The sequence below is a fragment of the Poecilia mexicana genome, unplaced genomic scaffold (genome assembly GCF_051168715.1).
Source record: "Poecilia mexicana isolate PSO_F unplaced genomic scaffold, ASM5116871v1 scaffold_22, whole genome shotgun sequence".
Classification (NCBI taxonomy): Eukaryota; Metazoa; Chordata; class Actinopteri; order Cyprinodontiformes; family Poeciliidae; genus Poecilia; species Poecilia mexicana.
This window is the reverse complement of record NW_028263391.1, coordinates 10907719-10928499: the sequence shown is the minus strand read 5'-3', so window position 1 is coordinate 10928499 and position 20781 is coordinate 10907719. Positions and strand designations below refer to the sequence as shown.

The following is a 20781-nucleotide window of genomic DNA, read 5'->3' as shown; positions in this document are numbered from 1 at the left end:
AACGTCTTGCATCTTTTTTTCCCCTTATTAGAAACAGTACTTTTTTTTTAACATAATTTTTGTTAAATATCAACATACCATATAAGGAAATGTATTCATCATCCTTTGACTTTTCTGTTTTTCTCTTTTTTTAAAGCCTAAAAGTGGTTCTTTAAACTTAACCACAAATTTCCAGTGTTAGATATTTTTATCCATCCTTCTAGCCATACATGTGTATGGCCGCTGGTTCCTTCAGGGTCACCTGGGGCCTATTGCCTGCAGCCAATGGACGAAAGACAGGATACACTCTAAACATGTTGCCAGTCCTGCCTGAGAAGACCCACATATGCACAGAGAGAAGATCCAAACTCCATGCAGAAAGGTCCCAGTTGGGATTCAAGCCTTTTTGCTGCAAGGCAACAGTTCTACCAACTGTCCCACTATGGGCCAAAAATGTCCCTTTGGACACTGAAGTTGCAGACCCCTTGGCTAGGTCATTTTAACTTTCAGACAGAATAAACATGTTAGTAAAATTAACAGATTTTCTAAATATGTATCTGACCAAGGGTATGAATATATTTGGGCTTATCTGGATCTCTAGCTAAGTTTCAAGCAGTCTCTTAGCTATTTCTTAAAATGTGAAAATGGGTCGGTGGAAGTGGATCCCATTGAGTCACTTATGGTATCAGTTTGAGTGCCAGATTAATGGTGTGTTGGACACCTGCAGGGCAAAAGCGTTTACTTCCATTTCTTCTTAACTAAAGCTTCTGCTGTGCAACCATACCTCCATCCTTTCTCTTGAACTATATTCCTTGTTTTGACAGTGAGCCCAAAATTGTGCTTAGCCATGCAAGATGTCTTGCAAAGTTAAGACAAAGCATCAGTCAAAGTGCTCGCATCCTTAGTCAGTGTGCATACCCCGTGATACGGTGACAAGAGTGACAGGCTGCTAGATGTGCTGAAATGAAGGATGTCCAGACAGGACGCTTGATGAAAAGGAAAGAGGGACTCTTATGGGAAAAATGCTGAGCGGCTGAAAGGTCAGGCGCTGAGCACCAGGTCCACAGTGTGTCTGACAATGTGTCACAATTGCTAAAACCAAGCAAATGTCAGCAGCCTGCTTACTTTACTTTGATGGCTTTAATTAGACTCAGTAGGACGGGAAATCCTGGTTAGCACCAGTTGGAGTCTCAAAAGGAGACGCATTAGCCTACATTTCCATCTGAATGTCAATAAGCCAGTTTCTTATACTTTCAACAAAGATTTTATTTATTAATTTTTTTTTTTTACTTTTATATTTAAATGCTTAGTGTTAAATTGGATTTTCAGTATTAAAGTTTTACATAGAAATGCAACTAACAAATTTGTTCCTGACAAGAACTGGATGATTTTCAGAGCTTTCTGGTCGGATTGACCTCAAGACTCTTCAGCATAGATAATGGTATCGAGTGAAGAAAACAAAAAAATAAACTCAACATTAGCTATTTTCAAAAATGTCAAGGTGTTTCATTTGTTTCATGCGAAGGGAAGCAGAGAGGTATAGGAAGCTATTTGTATGAAAATATATTTTTTCAGGACAAGTCTAGTTGTGACTGTGGTTAATTTAGTTTAAGAGGAAGCAAGACCTAAAGAAGAGAACAGGAAGGCTGAGTGGAATACCAGAAAAAAATTATCTGATTTTCCCTGTATTTGAACACATTCCACATCTGGAAATGTCGGTAGCCCTTTTTTTAAAATCCTTAGTTAATCTAAGGGTTTACATTTATTGGGGAATACAAATCTGACTGACAGACGCACCTTTTAATAATGCTAAATGCAGTAATTGCTAATATTGTATCCTAAAGCCAGTGAGTTAAAACCAGTTTTAACTCACTGGCTTTTTCTGCTCCTTACATAAAAATAAAATAATGTTTCAAGCAAAACAAGCACTGTTGTTTTACTTAAGAACAATATTTTAATTCTCTTAAATTTCTTAAAGTGAAATTGGAAATGGCTAACATCTGTATCGTCGGGTCAAAGCTTGAATGGTGAATAGTGAGTCCTCTGTTTATTTTCTTACATATTACATGGGTAGAAGAGAAATGAAGGAGTGTTCTTACTTACGGTCTCTGTTCTCATTCTCTGTTCTCATTACCACAAACTATATTACTGGAGAGAGAGATAGAGTAAATGTAATAACATAAAGACAGCATAAAGCATGAATCAGGATGTCAAAGTGGTGCATAACAGTCATTAGAGGAAAATCTTCCTGCATTCTGTTTTTTTTTTTTTTTTTTTTAACTTTAAGTCATAAATAGTAAGTCATCAGGAGCCCACAAAAATAAGGCATTCTATTAATGTTGTTGCTCCTCGTGCCTCGTAAATAGTTAAAAAATCTAACTCAATCTGCACATTCCCAGCAGTGATTACAACAAATGCTACGTAGCAGAATGGATTAAATAACCAACAAGAGTGCAACACTCCATGGTTGTCTATTAGCTGAAAGACAGTGTGTCATTCTTGCTCTGACAATGAGGAGAAAGACAGGATGGTAGAAAATGATCCCCTGTAAATAGTTGTGTGTGTGTGTGTGTGGGGGTGTGTGTGTGTGTGTGTGTGTGTGTGTGTGTGTGTGTGTGCGCGTGCGTGTGTGTGTGTGTGTCTCACACAGTATCTTCTGTGTGCTCCTGCATGTCCACAGACGTGCGTGCGTGTGTCACATTGACATGACCTCTGTGATTCTCTCGCAGGAAGATTTCTCATAAATAACTAAACACCATGCAAAAAGCTGCACCTTGGGGAGAATGTCGATAGGCGCCCGTGTCTCCGGGCCAAGAATAACTACCTGTCAAAAGCCTCTCACATCTCGTGGTGTGAGAGGCATACGTTTATGCATGCCGGATATACAGTCCACGATTCCCCATGTGCTTAAAAACACAACATATTTTTTGCCAGTGGGTTTGCACCTGTTCTACATAGACATCAGGAAGACATAAATAAATACCTTTTAGCACACACACAGACACACTCAGCACATTACTTTTTACCGAAGATAGGGTGTTCTGTGGGAGTTCCAAGTTATTTTGGATTATGAGGTCGGAGGAAGTTCCAGCCACTGCATGATTTATATAACATGAGTGAGGGATCCAGTGCAGCACTGTGCAGCTTCTTGATGGAGGCCTATTGATCTGTTCTGATGTGAGCATCTATAGAGGACACACTAACCTCTTTGTGGTGGGCTTTAAATTCTTCTGAACATTGCTACTGTAAAGCCACGTATTACATACAGTAATGATTCCCAAGAGCAACTTGTACCTATGCACTTTTTTTCTTTCTTTGAGAAGTGTAAAAATCTCTTGGTTTTATATCTAGAAAGTTGACTGTGAACAACTATGGATTTAAAAAAATGTGATTAAGCACATTTCTTTCAAAACATGCCTTTAGCTCAATGGTTCGCTTTGTGATCTTGAGAAAACCCAGAGTCATAATATCTTTACTTTTATCCACAGGTTTCATACTTTAAAACTGACATTTAAAGAATCCACACATCATCTTCTGCTTAATCCGGGTTTTTCTTATGTTTGTTTTGTTTAAGGGCCTCTTCCTCTTTGAGTGGCTTTTCAGCTGAAATTTGTAACAATGGATAATTGTTTCTCACCTAAAGCAGAAAAGGTTTTTCCTTATTTTAGGCTAAGTCAGACAGTGAGAATAAATGTTATCTTATATTGTGTATCTCTGTATCTGGATTTATCCCCGTATTATCACACCTGTTTCACTCGGAGATGGTGCCAATACAAAAAGAGGCATAGAAAAATGTTGTTTTAGAAATATGTCCAGCGTTAGTTCAGTTTGTTTTTGTTTGTTTGTTTGTTTTAATCTCTCTCCAGCTCAGGTTTGAACAGGTTTTGTTTGAGGTTTGAACTGCTGTTCTCGGTTTTATCTCTAAGGACAGACTGTGCCACATCAATTTACAGAATTTTAGTTTTAAACCAACCATTAAATGTTAAAAAAATAAATGTACTACAAGTTTCTTGATAGAAGTACTACTATCAATTATCCATATAGTAACAATCTGACAAAGGTCCATGACTTTTGTCAGATTTTTTTTTTTTTAATGAACTTTTAAAAAAGAACATTAAAGTACATGCTTATTCATGGCTCACTTCTGTAAATCAGAAGTCTGTTGTTTTTTTCAGGGGTGTTTATCCAAAGAAATCTGGCTTTCATTTGTGGACCAATCAGAGCGCCAGAAATGAACATTTATCTAAAATTACACATCTTTGGTGGTTAACAAATTAAGTTGACCACCAACCTGATTTCTTTTTTTTTTTTTTTACTTTCATTAGATAATGCAACTGTGTTTGTCATGTGTATTAAATAATGTTTTTAGTTCCAAGGAAACCTGTAAGTTGACTACTTCAGAGTTTACAAGGAGCCATATCTTTACTTTGTAATGCATGAAAGCACAGGGACATTCATGTTCCTCACATGTTGAAGTCAGTACAGTTGCCAGCACCTTGAATTAAAGTGAAAAGTCTCACATAGAAGTACTTCTCAGGCATTTTCTCTCCTCTGAAAATAACCTTTGATTGAGGCTAACCGCATGGCCCCCTACTACCTTGGATCTGGCTCTCAGGAGGCCCCGCTAAGAGGCTAGTGATAGCAAATGCCCTTTAAGCCGCATTAACTCTTTTGGCTGCCCATGTGGCCCTCAGCGATAACAGCCCAACAAGAAGACGCCGGCTTCTTATCACTCTCCTCTCAAAAATAAAGAAAGAAACAAGAAAAGAAGAAGCGGAGAGGGAAAGTCGGCTCACTCTTTTTTTTTTTCTTTTTTTTTTTTTACATTTCAGGAAAAAAACTTTCCACCTGGCTCGAACGCATTTGTTCACTTTGAAAAGCATCTTAGCTGCTGAAGCTTGTTTAGCAAATCTTTCAAATTTATGCAGATGTATTTTGGGTTTATTGACTAATAAAAATGTGCTTGTGTGTGTGTGTGCAGATTACAACAGTGGACAGGTTCCAGGGTCAGCAGAATGACTACATCATCCTCTCGCTGGTCCGTACCAAAGCTGTGGGACACCTAAGGTGATTATTCCAGCGCATGCGAAGCAGAATAAATGTTCCTGATACAAAAAAAAAAAAATCTGTGTAAATGCAACTTCTATTTTTTGTAATGCTATGTCTTTATGGGAATGTTTATTTATACTTTTATTTAATAGATTTCATTTTTAATAGTATAGTTTAATAGTTTTTAATAGTAAAGACAGCTGCAAAAAGAATTATTTGCACAAGAAAGTTAGCCAAAATTGTCTCTAAAGCCATGACTGTCCCATTACGTGCCCCTCTTCTTAGGCCCAGACCCTCGTTTGCTCCTGACTTGCTCTCCCTTCATTCCTTATTCCGCTGATGTGTGGTCTAGTGGCCTTTCTGCTGCCATGAAATCTCAATGAGCTCCTTACACTTTATATGCCACATGGTTTATTATCAGGGAGCTGAGGCTGAACTCATCCACTGCACTTCAGTTAGCTCTGCTGGCTATTTGCTCTGATATACATTAGCTACTGTTGGAATTGCACAGCTCACAGCTTTATCGCTGTCTTGGACAACCAACAAATTGGTACTCCAGAGCACATAACAAGCCATTCCTTTTAGAGCTGAATACTATCTCTCTCTCTCTCTCTGCACATCAGCCCTCATCTTGGACCTGTTAGGTGGCAGAAACAAGACACTTAAAAGGCCATTTTTTATCTCACAGATAGGGAATTGACTTGATGTCCCTGACAATAAATATACTTTATCTTTTTTGGCAGTGCATGCTTCTCTCGTTCTCTCATCTATCTGATCTTGTCGCACACATTTCACACCCTACCATACCCACAGTCAGAGTGCTCCTGATTGGTCAGTGGATGGCATTGCTGCAGTTCTGTGGATGATTTCTGGCAGCACTGAACATCAAAGTCCTCAAAACCCAGTTTTCAGTCAGCTCCATACTATTGGTGATAACGCTCAACATGAGTGTGGCTTCTCCTGGAAATATTGAAGCATGTATTCTTATTTCATTTGGGAATATTGCAGAAAGTGTTGCTTTCCAAGCCTGCCAGATTTCATCACATTTCATCAACTTGGAGCCTGCATGAAATTATAAAAAAAAACTTTCTTATCCTCAGATTGCTACTTTTTGAGATTTAAGTAAACAAGGCAATACTGTAATTTTACCTCGGTTATCACTAATACACATGTGATGGGGTAACAGTGAAATAAAGAAAACTATCAGACTCAGCCAATCCCAAAGCAATAAGATCGTATTAGGAAATTGGGACTAACAGTTAGCTGACTCATCTTATGCAAATGATAACTCGAACGTTATTATTTCTTGTTCTTTTCATCCAAACCCAAATAATCCTTCTTAATGTTTGTCACAGACTATTTAATTAGCACTCAAATCAATCCAATACAAACCCAGTCAAATGCAGTTTGAGCCTCGTCATTATTCACCGCAGTCAAATTCAGCAATCTCTTCTCCTGAACACCACTGGGTGCAGCGTTGCATATAACTTGTGGATCAAAAATGTCTTTAAACAATGTCTGTCTGTCCACAAACACAATAAGCTCTTCTTGGAAATATTTGTGTTTGCCAGAAACAGTGATGTCTAGGAAGCTCCACAAGCTCCACCCATCACTGTTTTTAAGGTATATATCTACCTATTGTAATTGCATTCAGTGAGCTAAAAGCAACATGACAGTTAATTGCAAGCTTTTGTTTCAAATGTTCTCGCTAATGCCCTAAAAATGTGGTAGTTATACTCCAAACATGGGTTGGTATGAGATTGGCATGGTATAATAACCTTGTTTTATCCTGAAGAACAGGAGTCCTGTGGTTCTGGTAAACCAGCTTTATTTACGAACGCTTTAATGTGTGTGGAACACGACCATCTTGATTGGTGATTTATGAACAGCCAGAGGCGACGTGATGAGAGGTTCAGTTTCCAGTTTCATTAAGAAAGAAATTGTTGAAAATGACAGAAACTAGGGAGTAAATTTAAAAAAAAATATTTCTTAATTATATCTTTTTAATTTAAGTGACTTTTTTTGTTGATTTAGCTTTAGGAAATTATTTTAAAGGGCAATAAGAGTAATCACATTTTTTTAAATAAAAATGTATGCAGAAGTTATGCCTTATTCACCAGTTTTTATTACTAAGTCATTTTATCAGCTCATCATCCTTCATCTATTTAATATCCAACATTTCTTTATGATCACTAAGCATAAGTTGGTTATGATTACTTGCAAACATACTCTCATACTTACATTTTTTTAAATCTTAAAATATTTTTTCATAGGATTTCTTATCCATTTAAATCTGCCTCTCAAACAGTTGTCCTTTAATCGCAGTAATATAGATACAGCAAATACTTTTCACACTACTTTCCTTGCGGTTCGCTCATATGTTAGAGGTGCAGTTACCTCTAAAAGGATCACCGAGATATACCGAGATGACTGGTCTGCCACTGACTTCACCCTCACAAGCCACGCTCCTCTTCCTCTCTGCATCTCTCCTCCTGGCAGTTTGCTGCCATGACAACCAAAAGGCATACAGCCGACCATATGATGAACTGACCCTGGCTTTGACAGGAGAATCCGTCCTGCTGATACACACTGGCACACTCGCATACGGGATCACACACTTTGACAGGGAAGCGCACAGACGCACTCAAACACATGGACACACAAAGGGCAGCCATTCGTCCACTTTGCCCCATCGTGTCACAGCACAGCCCAGGTGGGCAACTATCAGCACCGCCATGTCCACAGGCTACAATGATTGGCTCATGACCTCCACAGTATGGTTCAGACTTTTTTCTTTTTTTTTGCATATGAAAAAATGATCATTTTGTTCTCCAGTTTGTAGCAGTGGACCTCTTTTTTAAACTATGCATTACTTTCTGCAATAATCTCGATATTAAAGTACTATATGCCACACAGCAGCTCCCTAAAGCATTTTTTTCCCTTTTTTGCATATTCATGAAATTCATCATGCATATTTAAAGGATTACTTCTCTTAATCTGCCAAGTTGTTCAGCTGGACTTATTTTACACTTTAGAATACATTTCCATATTCTAAAAAAAAAAAAAAAAAAAAAAAAGGTCCTTGATTTTATAAATGCTCCATCATAACTATGAGTTATATCCTTATTCTTCAGTGACTGAAAGTACAACCATTGTTTACCGTTTCTGCTTGGATTTGTATGATTTGCATTGAATTTATTGTAACGGTAGCACACAGTAGAGTAGGTGGATGCAGAGCACATTCAGTGTAGTTTTAGTGCATCTTGCCTTTTGGTTCATGATGTGTTCACAAGCAGCTCTGCCTGCTTTTCTTTCCAAACCTGCGTTGTCAAGGAGAAATTATAGAACAGTTCTTTGCCGCAGTATTCATAACCTCAAACTTTGTCACAAACTACAATGTAGGGACAATGGTGATGACTGGTAGGAGTTCATCCCTCTGCTGGTGCTTTGCTGATTCGATTCCCACTCTGTCCATTACTGATAAAATCAAAATTGCTCTGAGAGACTTTCTCTTGGTATTTCTTCTTAATTGGAGCAGTGTAGCATTTTTTTTTTTTTTTTTTTTTTTGGTAGAGTACGAGGACAATATAGAAAAAAATTACTGTGAATCACAAATACGACATGACAGTTACAGATTTACACATCCATATGTTTTGTCATCTTTTTTTCTAACCTCTGAAAAGCACTACCAGTGAAAATGTCAAGACTTATTCTTATTTTTTTAGAGCCTTTTGAATATTTGTTAAATATAAAATGTTACTTTTAGAGGAAATCCTCCCAAACCTTGAGATTTAGTGCGAAGCCTCTAGTTAGGTAGACGTAGTCAAGTTGACAGTAGTTTCCGACCAACATTGGCTCTGTGAGCTGCAGGAGAGCTCGTTCACAGCCAAAGGAGGTAATGATGTCATACAGAACCAGCCTCCTTTGAAGAAAAAAAAATTAAAGGTGACAGTAATCATAAAGGCTGGCTAAATATTAGCAGGAAGCCACCCTGAATTTTAAAAATTACTATCTGTAATAGAAAATTTGTGTCTGTCAGCATCTACGTAAAAGGGATTTTACTACAATTAACATTGGAAACAGGAATGTTAATACTCTTGTAGGGGGGCTGTATTTAGATTTTCTGTTGCGTTCCTTGACACCGAAGTACATTAACAAATGTGTTAGAACAAGCCAAGTGGGATTTTTGTTCTTCTTCATAGAGAAATTACTCCTCTGTCCTTTTTAATCTCTTAATTCTCTTAGATGGCAGGAAAAAGTAACCTAAATCTGCCCCTTCCTCTACTCTCCCACTTCCTCTGCTGATGTTCCCTCTTGCCTCCCTTTCCTTTATTTTTTTGCTTTCGTCTTCTATATTTGTCCCACTCACCTAGTCCCTCTCATCCTTTCTTAAACCTTCCCTCCTCCCACGCTACATTGCCTTTTTCCCCTCCATCTTTACTGTATCCTTTAACCCTGAACTAAGTTTTAGCTATTCCTCTGCACATTCTCTTCCCCTCCCACTCATGTCTCTTTGAATATCCCCCCCTCTTCATGTCAAACCAATTCTGAGCTGTTTTTTTTTTGTTTTTTTTTCTCCTCCCTCCACAGGGATGTGAGGCGTCTTGTGGTCGCCATGTCAAGAGCCAGATTGGGTCTGTACATCTTTGCTCGGGTGTCACTGTTCGAGAACTGCTTTGAGCTGACTCCCGCCTTCAAGCAACTGACTGCCAGACCACTGCAGCTACACATCAGACCGCACGAGTACTACAGCCAGGAACAGCCTGTATGTACATCAACATATGCATGCTCCGCGCTCTGGATCAATTATTCTCTCGTAATACGTTTACCTTCCTTATCGCGAGTCAGGCAAATGCACTGAGATCCATGCTAGTCTCCTCTTCCTTAAATTATTTCTCCATCCGGTTCTTCTGCTGCTTTACACAGAGAGATTGATCCGTTAACATCAGCGTGCAGGGGCCCTTTGTGAGCATGGGAAACACAGGCCTGGCTATTTTTAACTCCCAAAGAGCTAACAATAAAACCTTGGGCCAGACCAGCGTGACACGGCTGTTGTCTGGTCACTGCATCTCAGTGGCTGGCGCACTGTGGCAACAGGGCAGTCTAAAATACCCCACAGCCTCTGACACTTTCTCTGACTCTCGAGTGTTCATCCCCACGAGGGACAGCTCTTTTGGGTACACACATGCGGCCCCTGCTTAGCCTGTCCATCTACAGTCGGTAAACCTTTGCTGCTGACACGCTCATGCAGATTTTGTCTGACACCGCCCGACCAGAAGGATAACAAGCAATTTGGCCTGACTTGGTCCACAGGAGTATTTGCACACAGGGTTGCAGCAATGTGTTCACATTGTACAGATAAATAATTATGTTTTAAGAAGAGTCATATAAGGGAACAGTTAATCTTTCATGGCACTGCATGTTTAGTGAGTTGAATTACAGTAAAGCAACATGTTTCATTAACTTTTCGCTACAGAGAAATCTTCCACATGTAAGTTGTAATCAAGTGTCTCATTGACTTCGACGTGATGCCAGCAGGATTCCGGTGAGGTTCTTCTGTGTTAGCAAAGCAAAAGTCTGTCAGCATATAAAATATTCTGCTCATCTTTCTCCGCAGTTTAGGCTGCAAGAAGTGGTCTGCATGCTAATGTTGTGGAATTACTGACTCTGCATTCTGCACTTGGTTTCATTAGCCAGTGAGAAGTGGTAGCTGCAAGGAAAATTTGTGTTCAGGGGCTAAAATGTAATTTCCTCACTGATTTTGCTGTAAATCCATAAAACCTCCATTGGTAACTTAATGAACGATCCCTAACAAGATACAAGGAGTTTTTGATTTCATTACTATTCTGAATCATCAAATTGCCTTTTTCTCCTCCCCCCCCTCCTCCTCTCCTTTAGAGGGATGAGCAGCCTGACCGGATCATCAAGGACATGCCAGAGATGACAAACTTTGTGTACAACATGTACATGCACATGATCCAAACCTCCCACAAGTACAGACAGGTAAACGCCTTTCAGTGTCATTATCTTAGAATGTGTAAAAAAAAAAACACTGACACTACTATTCTAAAAAATAATGTTCACTTCCAATCAAGAAATAAATAGCATTTTTATTCACAAGTGAAGAGAACAACTATTTTCATTTTACCAAAATTACTATGTGAAAATATTTCATTTGTTAGGAATCCCTGTGTGTTTTTGGCTTTCTCAGCAGCAACAGCAGAAACTGGCTATGCCTCCACAACAATCTCAGGAAGACGCTGCGGTCGAGACAGAGCAGGGTAGCTCCGCAGAACCACAGCCAGAAACTCCCATGGAGCAGGAAACCCCAGGAGCTGCGAACCCCGAGCCAAACGCAGAGAAGGCCGCGGAGGAAGAGGGGGACCAGGAAACAGTCGACCACACGAAGATGCCAGAGCATCCAGGCCGAGACAGCGACAGTGAGGAGGAGGACGACGACGACGAAGAGCAGTAGCGGATCCGTTAGTGGACTGCTACACACGGACAAATTAGATTTCTCATTGAAAACGTGTGATGACATTGATACTGAACCTGTTTTCTACTTGTCAAAGATCCTTTTGATGTTTTCTTGCTTTCTTTTTTTTTTTTTTTTTTTTTAAAGCAGATGATTTTTGTAACCATTAGTACTTTATTAAAAAAAAAAAAACTAAAATCGTTTTATTTATACTGGCTTGTTTCTTCATGTGCAGAGCTACCAAAGCTGATAATGCACTTTGCCTCCAAACATAATCATTGTTGCGCTCTCACTCTTATCAGATAACCTGTGTCATGATACGCTCATCCATTCATGGTAATCTTAATTCTGCTGTGACTGGCTCAACCCAAACCAGCAGCGCAGGCTGCTACTAAGCTGCATTTATAGGTCAGTCACTTCACCCAGGAGCCCGTGTGCATGCCGGGGGATTTCACCCTGCCCTCGAGAAGCACAGTCACTCAACCAGCAACAGTAAATCTTCCACCATTCATACATCTTTGTGCAGTACCGAAGACACGCACGGTACTGTATGAGGTTCCTATGAGGGACGAGATTGGCTGAAAGATGACGTATTGGTGTTGAAATCAAGAGCGCTATCCATAATCCAGGTTTAAAGCAATGCTTGACCGTTTAGACATAAATGAATTATGATTAAGAGTTTAACGGGGTTCACAACCCTGCAGGCGAGAACGCAGACTGGAAATTTATTCATTATCATGCACGAGAGGTTGGTCGTTTTCACATCACACCTCAGGCTGCCTGTTAGCGCAGCAGGTCAGCTTGCACAGCTGCTTGTGCCTCGGCCAGTTCAGGGACCTGCTGGAGAACCGTGTGTTGATAGATGTGGAGAGACACATTTTCTGCAGTCGACTGTAAAGCCATGAAAATTCTTTTGTCTGTTCTTCCGCCGTATTGCGTTTAAAATTTAGGGCAGTTGAGGTGAAGGTTCACTGGACTTTGCTGGAGCAGTAGTGGGTAGGGCTTTCTGTTTCCTGGAGTAAGGATTGGAATGACGGTTGAGAAATATTTTGTGTGCTGAGTGACAGAAGGACTTTCATATAAGAGACTCATTTTTATTCAACTATTCATAAGATGAAGGGAAATCTGCCGAATTTTTTTCATATACTCACCCAACACAAAATAATACATAATTGTGAAGTGTTTTAAGAATCTGAAAATTCATGCATTTGAACTACTTGCCCCTCTGATGAACCTAAATGCAAGTTGAGTTTAATTCAGGGTTGGGTACTAAGTTCTCTTCAAAGCTGGTTACGGATAATAGGAAAAATGTTGAATTGTAAGCATATCTTTAATGGCCTAGTCAAAGCATGGATCTAAGTCCAATTGAGATATCTCAAAAGTTGATGTTCACGGTTCATCTCCACTCAGAGCGTGAGCTATTTAAGCAAAGAAGAAGTGGAAGTCAGGGAGGCTACATAAAAATGCACATCGATCTATTAAATATCCATGAATCATTTACTTTAAACCCCACAATCATCCGCTCTTTTGTCTTTGTCAGTCACATAAAACCTCAAGGTTCCCGACATCTCGCTATATCACCAAAGAGCTGAAATCTCATGACACCAGGCATATCCTTCCCCTGAGTCACATGAATAGCTTCATTGTGCAACGGCCTCCCTCCGATCAGACTTCCCGTTGTGCTTTTCGTTCAGCCGGCCTTAAGACAGTCCAGCTGCTGTGGCACCTCGTTGGAGCAAATTAGAGGCAAACTGGTGGGAAGTGACTACTGCTTACAAACATCTGCCCTGGAAGTCTGAGGAAGGATCTGGGAGAGTTTTGTCCGAGCGTGAGGAAAAGCAGCCGCTCAGTTCCTCCAGAACCTTGTCTGTGCTGAAGGTGAACATGTCTTTTATACTCACAGGACAGGTATTCTCTAGGTTATTAGCTATTTTTGCAAAGCTGACACTCCTAACATTTTTGCTTAGATGTAAAATTGCACTAACTGCATTTAACATGACAGAAGCAGATTGATTGTTGCTGCGCTTCCTGTGGAGTGATGTACAGCAAGAAGATTTATTATTATGAAATGTTTTGTGGAATATTTTCTTTTTTTGAAAAGGAAGATAAGAGTTTGCAGCTGTATAAATTTCAAAGTTTTAAATTGAATTTTTTTAATCTGACATCAGTAATATTCTTGTAATTTTATGCGCTATTCTTCTCCACTGTAAAAACTTGTAATTTTGTGGCTCATTTGTGTGTGTTTTCCCCCTCTTTTCAACGTGCTGGTGTTTACTAAGAGCACGGGATACACCATGAGACACGCTCGTGCGAGAACATGTAATTTATTGGCCAACCCTACATGACAGCGCTGTCAAAACAGGAAATTACACGTTGCACAGAGTTAAGGCAGCAGTGCCTGCAGGGAGTTGGTGGGGGAGAAATCTGACCGTTGTGTCTTAAAGCTTTAACAACCTTAAAGAATCAGCCTGACAGCACACAATACTTTCACACTCATAAAACCATCAGCTCTACTATCTTAACTTCAAGGCTGGGCCGCGGGCCAAGTTTTGTCTGGTGGATTTTATCGCGGGAAATATTTAAAGCCACACTCCGTATTTGAAACCCGTTCAAAGTGGTGAAAAAAAAAAAAAAAAAAAAAAAGGAAGTTGAGACCTGCACAGTTTACCAAGTGAAACTTTGTCTCTCTGCAGGTGATGCAGCAGGCTGAGAATAGCAGCACTTTACGACTCCTGGTCGCTGTTTATCTGTGCTGACAGTTCTGCTTATTATAAAGGTCCTGAATGATGTTTGCTGATCTGCTATTAGTGGGTGACTAACGTGCCTCTTCAACACCGTGTCATTCAATGGTCAGTTGACCTCGACAGTCAGACAGGCATGGTGGCTATCGCTCGGAGCTGTCAGCATATCGGGCTTTGTAAAAGCGACTGTCTGATCCTGACAAGCTCTTCTAGATCAACAACAATTCCCATCTCATACCGATAATCTCTCATCACAACAGAGGAACATTTACTTCTTGTCCTGTGTGATCTAAATAGTCAACCTTAATTATTTTTAAAGCCAGATGCGAGAATTCATAGTGATAGAGTCGCACACTGTTAAAATTAAACTCGTTGCAAAATATATAAGTATTGATGTTGTTAAATTGTTATGCTGGTAAGCTACATACAGTGGAAAAAGAAGTCTAGACACCCATATTACTGTACCATGTTCTTATGATGTTTTTATAATGTGGCGGCGTGCTCTCTCCTACACCACACAGGATGTGGCTGTGTTCAGAAACAACCACCACATTCTCACCCAGTGTCAAACAGGAATCAGTTCACACCTAAACCACAAACGACAAATGACGGTCAAATTGAATTCCATAGAAAAAGGAGCAGTCAGAGGGGATGTATCACAATGTATCAGCCAGGAAAAGGTTAGAAAACAATTTCCAAGCACGTGAAAAAAAAAGCATTTTAACAGAGGAACGTAGACTTTTTATATCTTCTGAATTAATGTTACACATTATGTGAAATTCTCATCAAAACATGTCCTCTGTAGTTCAGTCTAAATGACGTTTTAAATGCATGTTGTTACTTTTGTTGGGTTTTTGGTACAAAACTATTCATGCCACTGACCCATAAAATATATCTGTAAACAATACATTTCACAACTTATACACTCACTTTTTATTCAGTTTACTGTAAAAGATGTTATATTTAAGTTAAAGTAAAAGTATCTCTTTTAGGCAGAATTTGTGTATTACCATCTTCTATTTTTGAAGTCAAGCCCTCTCCACATGTTGTACTCAGATATAGGTGACATGAGACAAGTAAGGGATTCTCCCCTGCCAGTTTTTGAGAAAAGTAGTAATTTGTTAAAGAGGAAACGGTCTTAGAAATATGGTGCTACACTAGAACTGGATCAAAGCTGAAGCAGTTTATAAAAATTCCTGTCTATGTTTTAATTTGTATTCTAACCGATTTCTTTTTTTTTTTTCCCCTGTAGACCAGGATGGCGAGTTGTGGCTCGTGTTTCTGGTGCATCATTTGGCTGGTGGTACTGCTGTTCATTGGCTGGCCAATCAGCATCACCTTAGGCGGTCTCTATGGTCTCATCAGCCCCCTCACCACCTGCCTCGGCCTTGATCGACTTTCTGACTTACTGCTGGAGGGGGCCAACGTAGGCCGGACCTGTGCCAACAACATGAGGCACTGCAAGCCTTTGTGCTGAGAGTCACCCTGAGTGATCAGGACCTGATCACACAGGGGATCACACAGGGGGTCACTCCTGTTCTGTAGCGACAAAGCTTCTTCACAGAGATAGGAGCCGATGGTGTCTGTTTTATTTTGTAACGAGTGGCATTTGACAATCTGGCATTCTGTCTTGTAACCTCTGCGACCAAAAAAGTTTGAACGCTGGTTTCCACCTCTGCTGTTAACACCTAATTAACCTCGGATTTCAGTTTGGTGCGCAAGAAAATAGGCTTTGCATTCATGGTCCGTGCTCTCTGTATAATTCACGGTGACGCTGCATGCGGAAGATAAGAATGAAAATGGCATTTTAACAATAGAACTGTTTAGACTTGTAAAGCACTGCACTGAAACCTAGAATGCGATTAAAACTGCTTTAAGCTCGTCCTCTGTGGTTGCTGATTGACTCGTACTGTGTGCTGTTTAATTAGGAAGCAAACAGAAAAAGAGTGACAGTTTTAACTCTTATAACACACATGCTGTGTTTAAATAATTAATTTATTCAATTCAGTTCCAATACTAGAATACTTTACTAATCGAAAAGGAAAAATCATAGTTCTTGTAACATTGTTTGATACACATTTCTTAAGAGAGTTTTTATAGATAGACGGTAGTGAGAATCTTCTCTAGTGGTCAGTACTACATCAATTCTTAAAAAAGCTTCTGACTGAAAACCCCTTGTTGTTGCATCACGGCCTCATAAAGAACATACTCAGGGTTGACGTAATGTTCATTTCATGAAGGATTCATCTCTGCACAATTATCTCCAGAGGTTCTACAGCAGTCCTCAGAACAGAGCAATTCTTCTTTATCAGCTTGTTGAGCTTTTTGAGGTCACTGGCCCTGATGCTGCTACCGCAACAGATGATGATAGAGGAGAGAACACCACCCACAACAGTCTAATAGATCTGCAGCATCTTACTGAAAACACTGAAGGATCTAACCTTCTGGAAGATCACTACAGTCTGCTCTTCCCCTACTGCTACAGCAGCAGCACCAAAATAAAATGTTTTTAAGACCACTGAGGGAAAAGAAGTCTAACTCTGCTTTGCGTATATATGAGTTGATGGCATGCTATACATCCAAATATCTAACCAAGAATCAAGCTGATCAGATGGCACTACAAGACTCCCATTTTCACATAGATTATAGGTGTTAGGTGTTTATGCCAGACTTTGACCCTGATGACCCCATGACGGATGCTAAGGTGACAGCCAACGACGGAGCAAACTCTGATGATGAGTTTGCTCATCATCAGATGATGGTAGAAGCTACACTGAAATATCACCGTCTGCCTTAGCGGGTTCTTTGCTGGTGAAGGTCCAGCAATGAACCACATACACCGACACAGATGTCTGACATGAGCTGCAAAGTGGCTCTTCTAACATTCAGAAGCACAAACAAAGTAGCTGAAATCTCACTAACACAAAGGGGGAGAAAGCTATTAAGCTTGAAGAGTAAACTGAAGACTTTCCAGTAAAATTTCAAAGGGCAAGCTATAGAGTTGGGACCCAAACGGGATATCTTTCAAAGCACACACACATCATAACATCTTTTAATGTTATTTTAGGAATTAACTAATTCATACACAGTCCATGACTGTAACTAACTGTGATTTTACAGAAAAAAAAATGTTCTGAAAGCTCTGGCTAATGGTTTGGTTCACATATCCAAGCTTCCATCTTTTAAGGGGAAACTTCTTGAAAGCAAACTGAGAGCTTCCAATAAAACGAAAGCTTGAAAGCAGTTAAAAGTTCTTGGGCTTTTGGGACTAAAGTTTTGACAGTCTGGGTTCTTCTAAGTAAAAACTAATGTCCAGATAAATTCCTTGGAACTGTAACGTCAATTAATCCTCCGTCTGCTTCCGTCTGTCTCCTGTTTCTGCGTGTTCACATTCATCCAGTTTTAAGTGCTCACAAAAAATATTATATGCGAGTTATTGTAGTGGACGGGAGTGTGGGGACGGACGGTCGGATGGACCGACGGATCGATTGATTTGCTTGGTAGATTTTTTTTTTTATTATATTATTTTTTTTGCTACAGAATTGAGTTTATGAACATGTATAGACACCACCAAAATTCTTCATCACTTAGCAATGCGGATTCCTGTATTGATATTGCAAAAAGAAATATTAACATGGCTATCGCTAATATGTTGTTCCTAATTGCATCAGCAACATATTAGCCATTTACTTGATTGAAAGAGCTTCTTTAAAGTAAAGTTGGAACTGATCTGTTTTCTTATTGATAATAGCTCATGTGAGTGACGCTGACTGACTTTCATAACAGCTTTCCTGAAGCCAAGAAAGCTGCAAAATTGCCTCAGCAATATCATGAGAATTACAGATTTTCTTTTTTTCTTCTGCTGCAGAGGCTCACTCAAACACATTGACAGTATTGCTGCACATATTAGAGCAAAAGTCTGTTTAACTGTATTTGTCAAGGCGAGGTGTGAGGGTGCTTTGCTTAACAACTTAGAAGCTGTCTTAATATTTTGACTGGCATCACCACAGCCTGAGTCAGGACCAAAATAGCTCCGGATACCGTCCTCAGAAACCCCCATAAATACTCTCTCAAATAATCTTACTGAGCTGCCTACCTGCAAATCTGCCAGTGTTGTAGCTTATTCAAATGTACCCACATGAATATTTCATTTTCATTTCAAACTGCTTTTCATCATAATTTCAGATTCCTTATTGTTGACTGAAACACAGCGTCAGAACCTCACTCTTACTTCAAAATGCATGCTGAGATGAATTTACTAAAAAAAAAAAAAAAAAAAGGAGGTGAAGACCCTAGTGTGTGTTGTAATATTTACAGAAGTGCCATGTGAGACCTAATTAGATCGCATTTTTATATACTACCCGGATTTGCTCCTAAATATCCTGAAGTGAGAACCCCGCTCGCCAGAAAAAGTAAAAAAAAAAAGAATAAAATAAAATAGCCCAGTTTTTAAACTACTTTGTCTGTTTTTCCTCCCAAAAGCCTTTGCAGAGGGCACAGGAGGGAGGCCTTCGAGCCAAGATGACAGCGCCGAACTGAGAGAATTAAAGAGAGGCAAGCTGGTAAATTTTTCATCAAAGTCTGAAACTGACCATGAAAAAGGTTTGACGCTGTCCTGGCTGCGAGGAGACCTCAGAGGCAGAGCGAAGGAACGACAAGAGTAGATCTCCCCTTTCAATTAGCCACATGCTGCTCAGAAACCTCACCCCATTACATTCACAAGCCATCGCCAAAGAGTTTGGAGCAACACAAGTGTCACGGTCAGTAAATCTTACAGTTTCTGGCTGCTCAGATTGTTCTAGACTACTGTGCAAAGTTTATAGCAAGTGCCGATTTTGACAGTATTTTTTTTTTTCCCCGTCACCAAATTATCGTTTCAGTAAAGGCATGGGTAGGGCACAGATGAAACCATTCAGTTTAACGCAGTCAGCAGACTGTTTAGTTTATAACAAGGTAAATGTGCATGAAATGATCTTCTTTCTGAGGATGACAATCATCTGACTTACTTATAAAAAGTTGCTATGGTGAAAAAAATATTGCCTCATTGTTGAATTGTCAGCCTACTGGCATTAAGCTACATTTTATGTATGTTTTTATTTTTATTTAATTTATTTTTCTTAGAAAATGTAGCCCTATTTTACAAGTCAAATCCAGGTCTGAATATTTTCTAATCTGCAGATATGATAAATAGTCTCAATAGAATCTCTATGAAAATCTCAGAAATTGGAGTCATTGACATTCACCACACTGTCTCAAAGTCGTATCTAGGAGAAAGAGGGAGAACTCTGATGATATTCATTTGGCTAAAGTTCATTTCGGTTTTCCCAGAAGCTGGACAAGCCTGAACTCCTCTGGGTATTGGATTGTTGGAAGGTGAAAAAAAAGAAAGAAAAAAAGGTATTGGACTGGGAGTAGGAGTGGTCTTTTTTCCTGAAATGTATCTATGTCATAATTCCACACAGTATATCTAGGAGGGACTTAATACAAAATGCATGCTGCACTTTTCAGATTTTTAGTTTGTATGCTTTTCCTCTCGCTGTACAGTTGTTTCTGCCACGTAATCCCAATAAAATACTTTAAAAACTGTGTCTGCAATGTGACATCTCATCTAAAACCAGCTCTCCTTTACTCATGTGGACAACAAAAAATGTGTGTGGCACATCTGAATAAGCATCAAAACATAACCACCATGCATTCATTTGAAAACGAACCTCGCTTTCCCTGCAGTTAGCGATAGCATTACTGTACACGTCAATGTTTGCGGAGCGATGTCAGCCTCGTACTCCTTTGAGGTACCTCACGCAAGACTTTAGGAAAAACCAACAGCTTGTCACTCATTATTTATTGTAGCAACCAGAACAAGGGAGCCCAGTTTCCACAGAGCGTGTTCCATGCCTTCCATCTGCTCTGACCTTTAAATGCCCCCAAACCATCACAAATGAAGCAGACAAGTTGAAATAATCATAATAAAAAAAAAAGAAAATCCTTACAGAACATTAGTATTGAGTGAGTTTTTGATGGACAACGTAAATGCCACCGTCTGGTACAGGCACATTCCAATATGTCTGCATGTTATTGACTGGAGCACAAAGCCTTGCAAATGACTTCCCCTCGGGGTTCTTGGAATGGCTTTTTTTCCCTCTGATTAAGACGCGGAATTCCCATAGACAATCAATATGCTTTTTGTTTTCGACAGTTTGTTCCTTATTATCTCATCTCTTCTGCTGAGTAATGAAGCTGATCTCCCGAGGGCTCGTGAGCGGTAGAGCGATTGTGCCCACAGTGATTTAATCTCAGTAGCAAACGATAGAGTGAAAGTCACACTACGAGACGATCTGAGCAGCCCTCTAGAAACCTCCGAGCTTAACACAGGCAGTTTCACACCTGTGTTGTTCACTGGGAACAGAAAGACATTTTCTGACAATATGCCCTTTTTGTTTTCTTGTGTCTGTTATTGTTTTTATTGTGCAATTTGAATTTTAAAATCTGCAGAAAATGCCAAATCAATTGTCCTTTTTAGCTTTCACAATAAACACA

General features: G+C 39.6%; 1 protein-coding gene and 1 long non-coding RNA gene across 2 annotated transcripts in view; both read left to right on the top strand.

The window, feature by feature from the left end:
• The window catches only part of aqr (aquarius intron-binding spliceosomal factor), a 45667-nt gene extending 33966 nt beyond the window's left edge, over positions 1-11701 (top strand). The window contains exons 33-36 of the mRNA XM_014971710.2: positions 4961-5046; positions 9619-9793; positions 10927-11031; positions 11240-11701. Of these exons, the coding sequence (XP_014827196.2) occupies positions 4961-5046; positions 9619-9793; positions 10927-11031; positions 11240-11503 (630 nt within the window). The 3' untranslated portion in view covers positions 11504-11701. The remainder of the gene's footprint in view (positions 1-4960; positions 5047-9618; positions 9794-10926; positions 11032-11239) is intronic.
• A 1156-nt stretch (positions 11702-12857) lies between these two features.
• On the top strand, positions 12858-16128 carry LOC106906438 (uncharacterized). The gene is made up of 2 exons (XR_001415362.2): positions 12858-13381; positions 15497-16128. It is a non-coding gene; the product is annotated as an uncharacterized LOC106906438 (long non-coding RNA).
• Positions 16129-20781: the final 4653 nt, after the last annotated feature.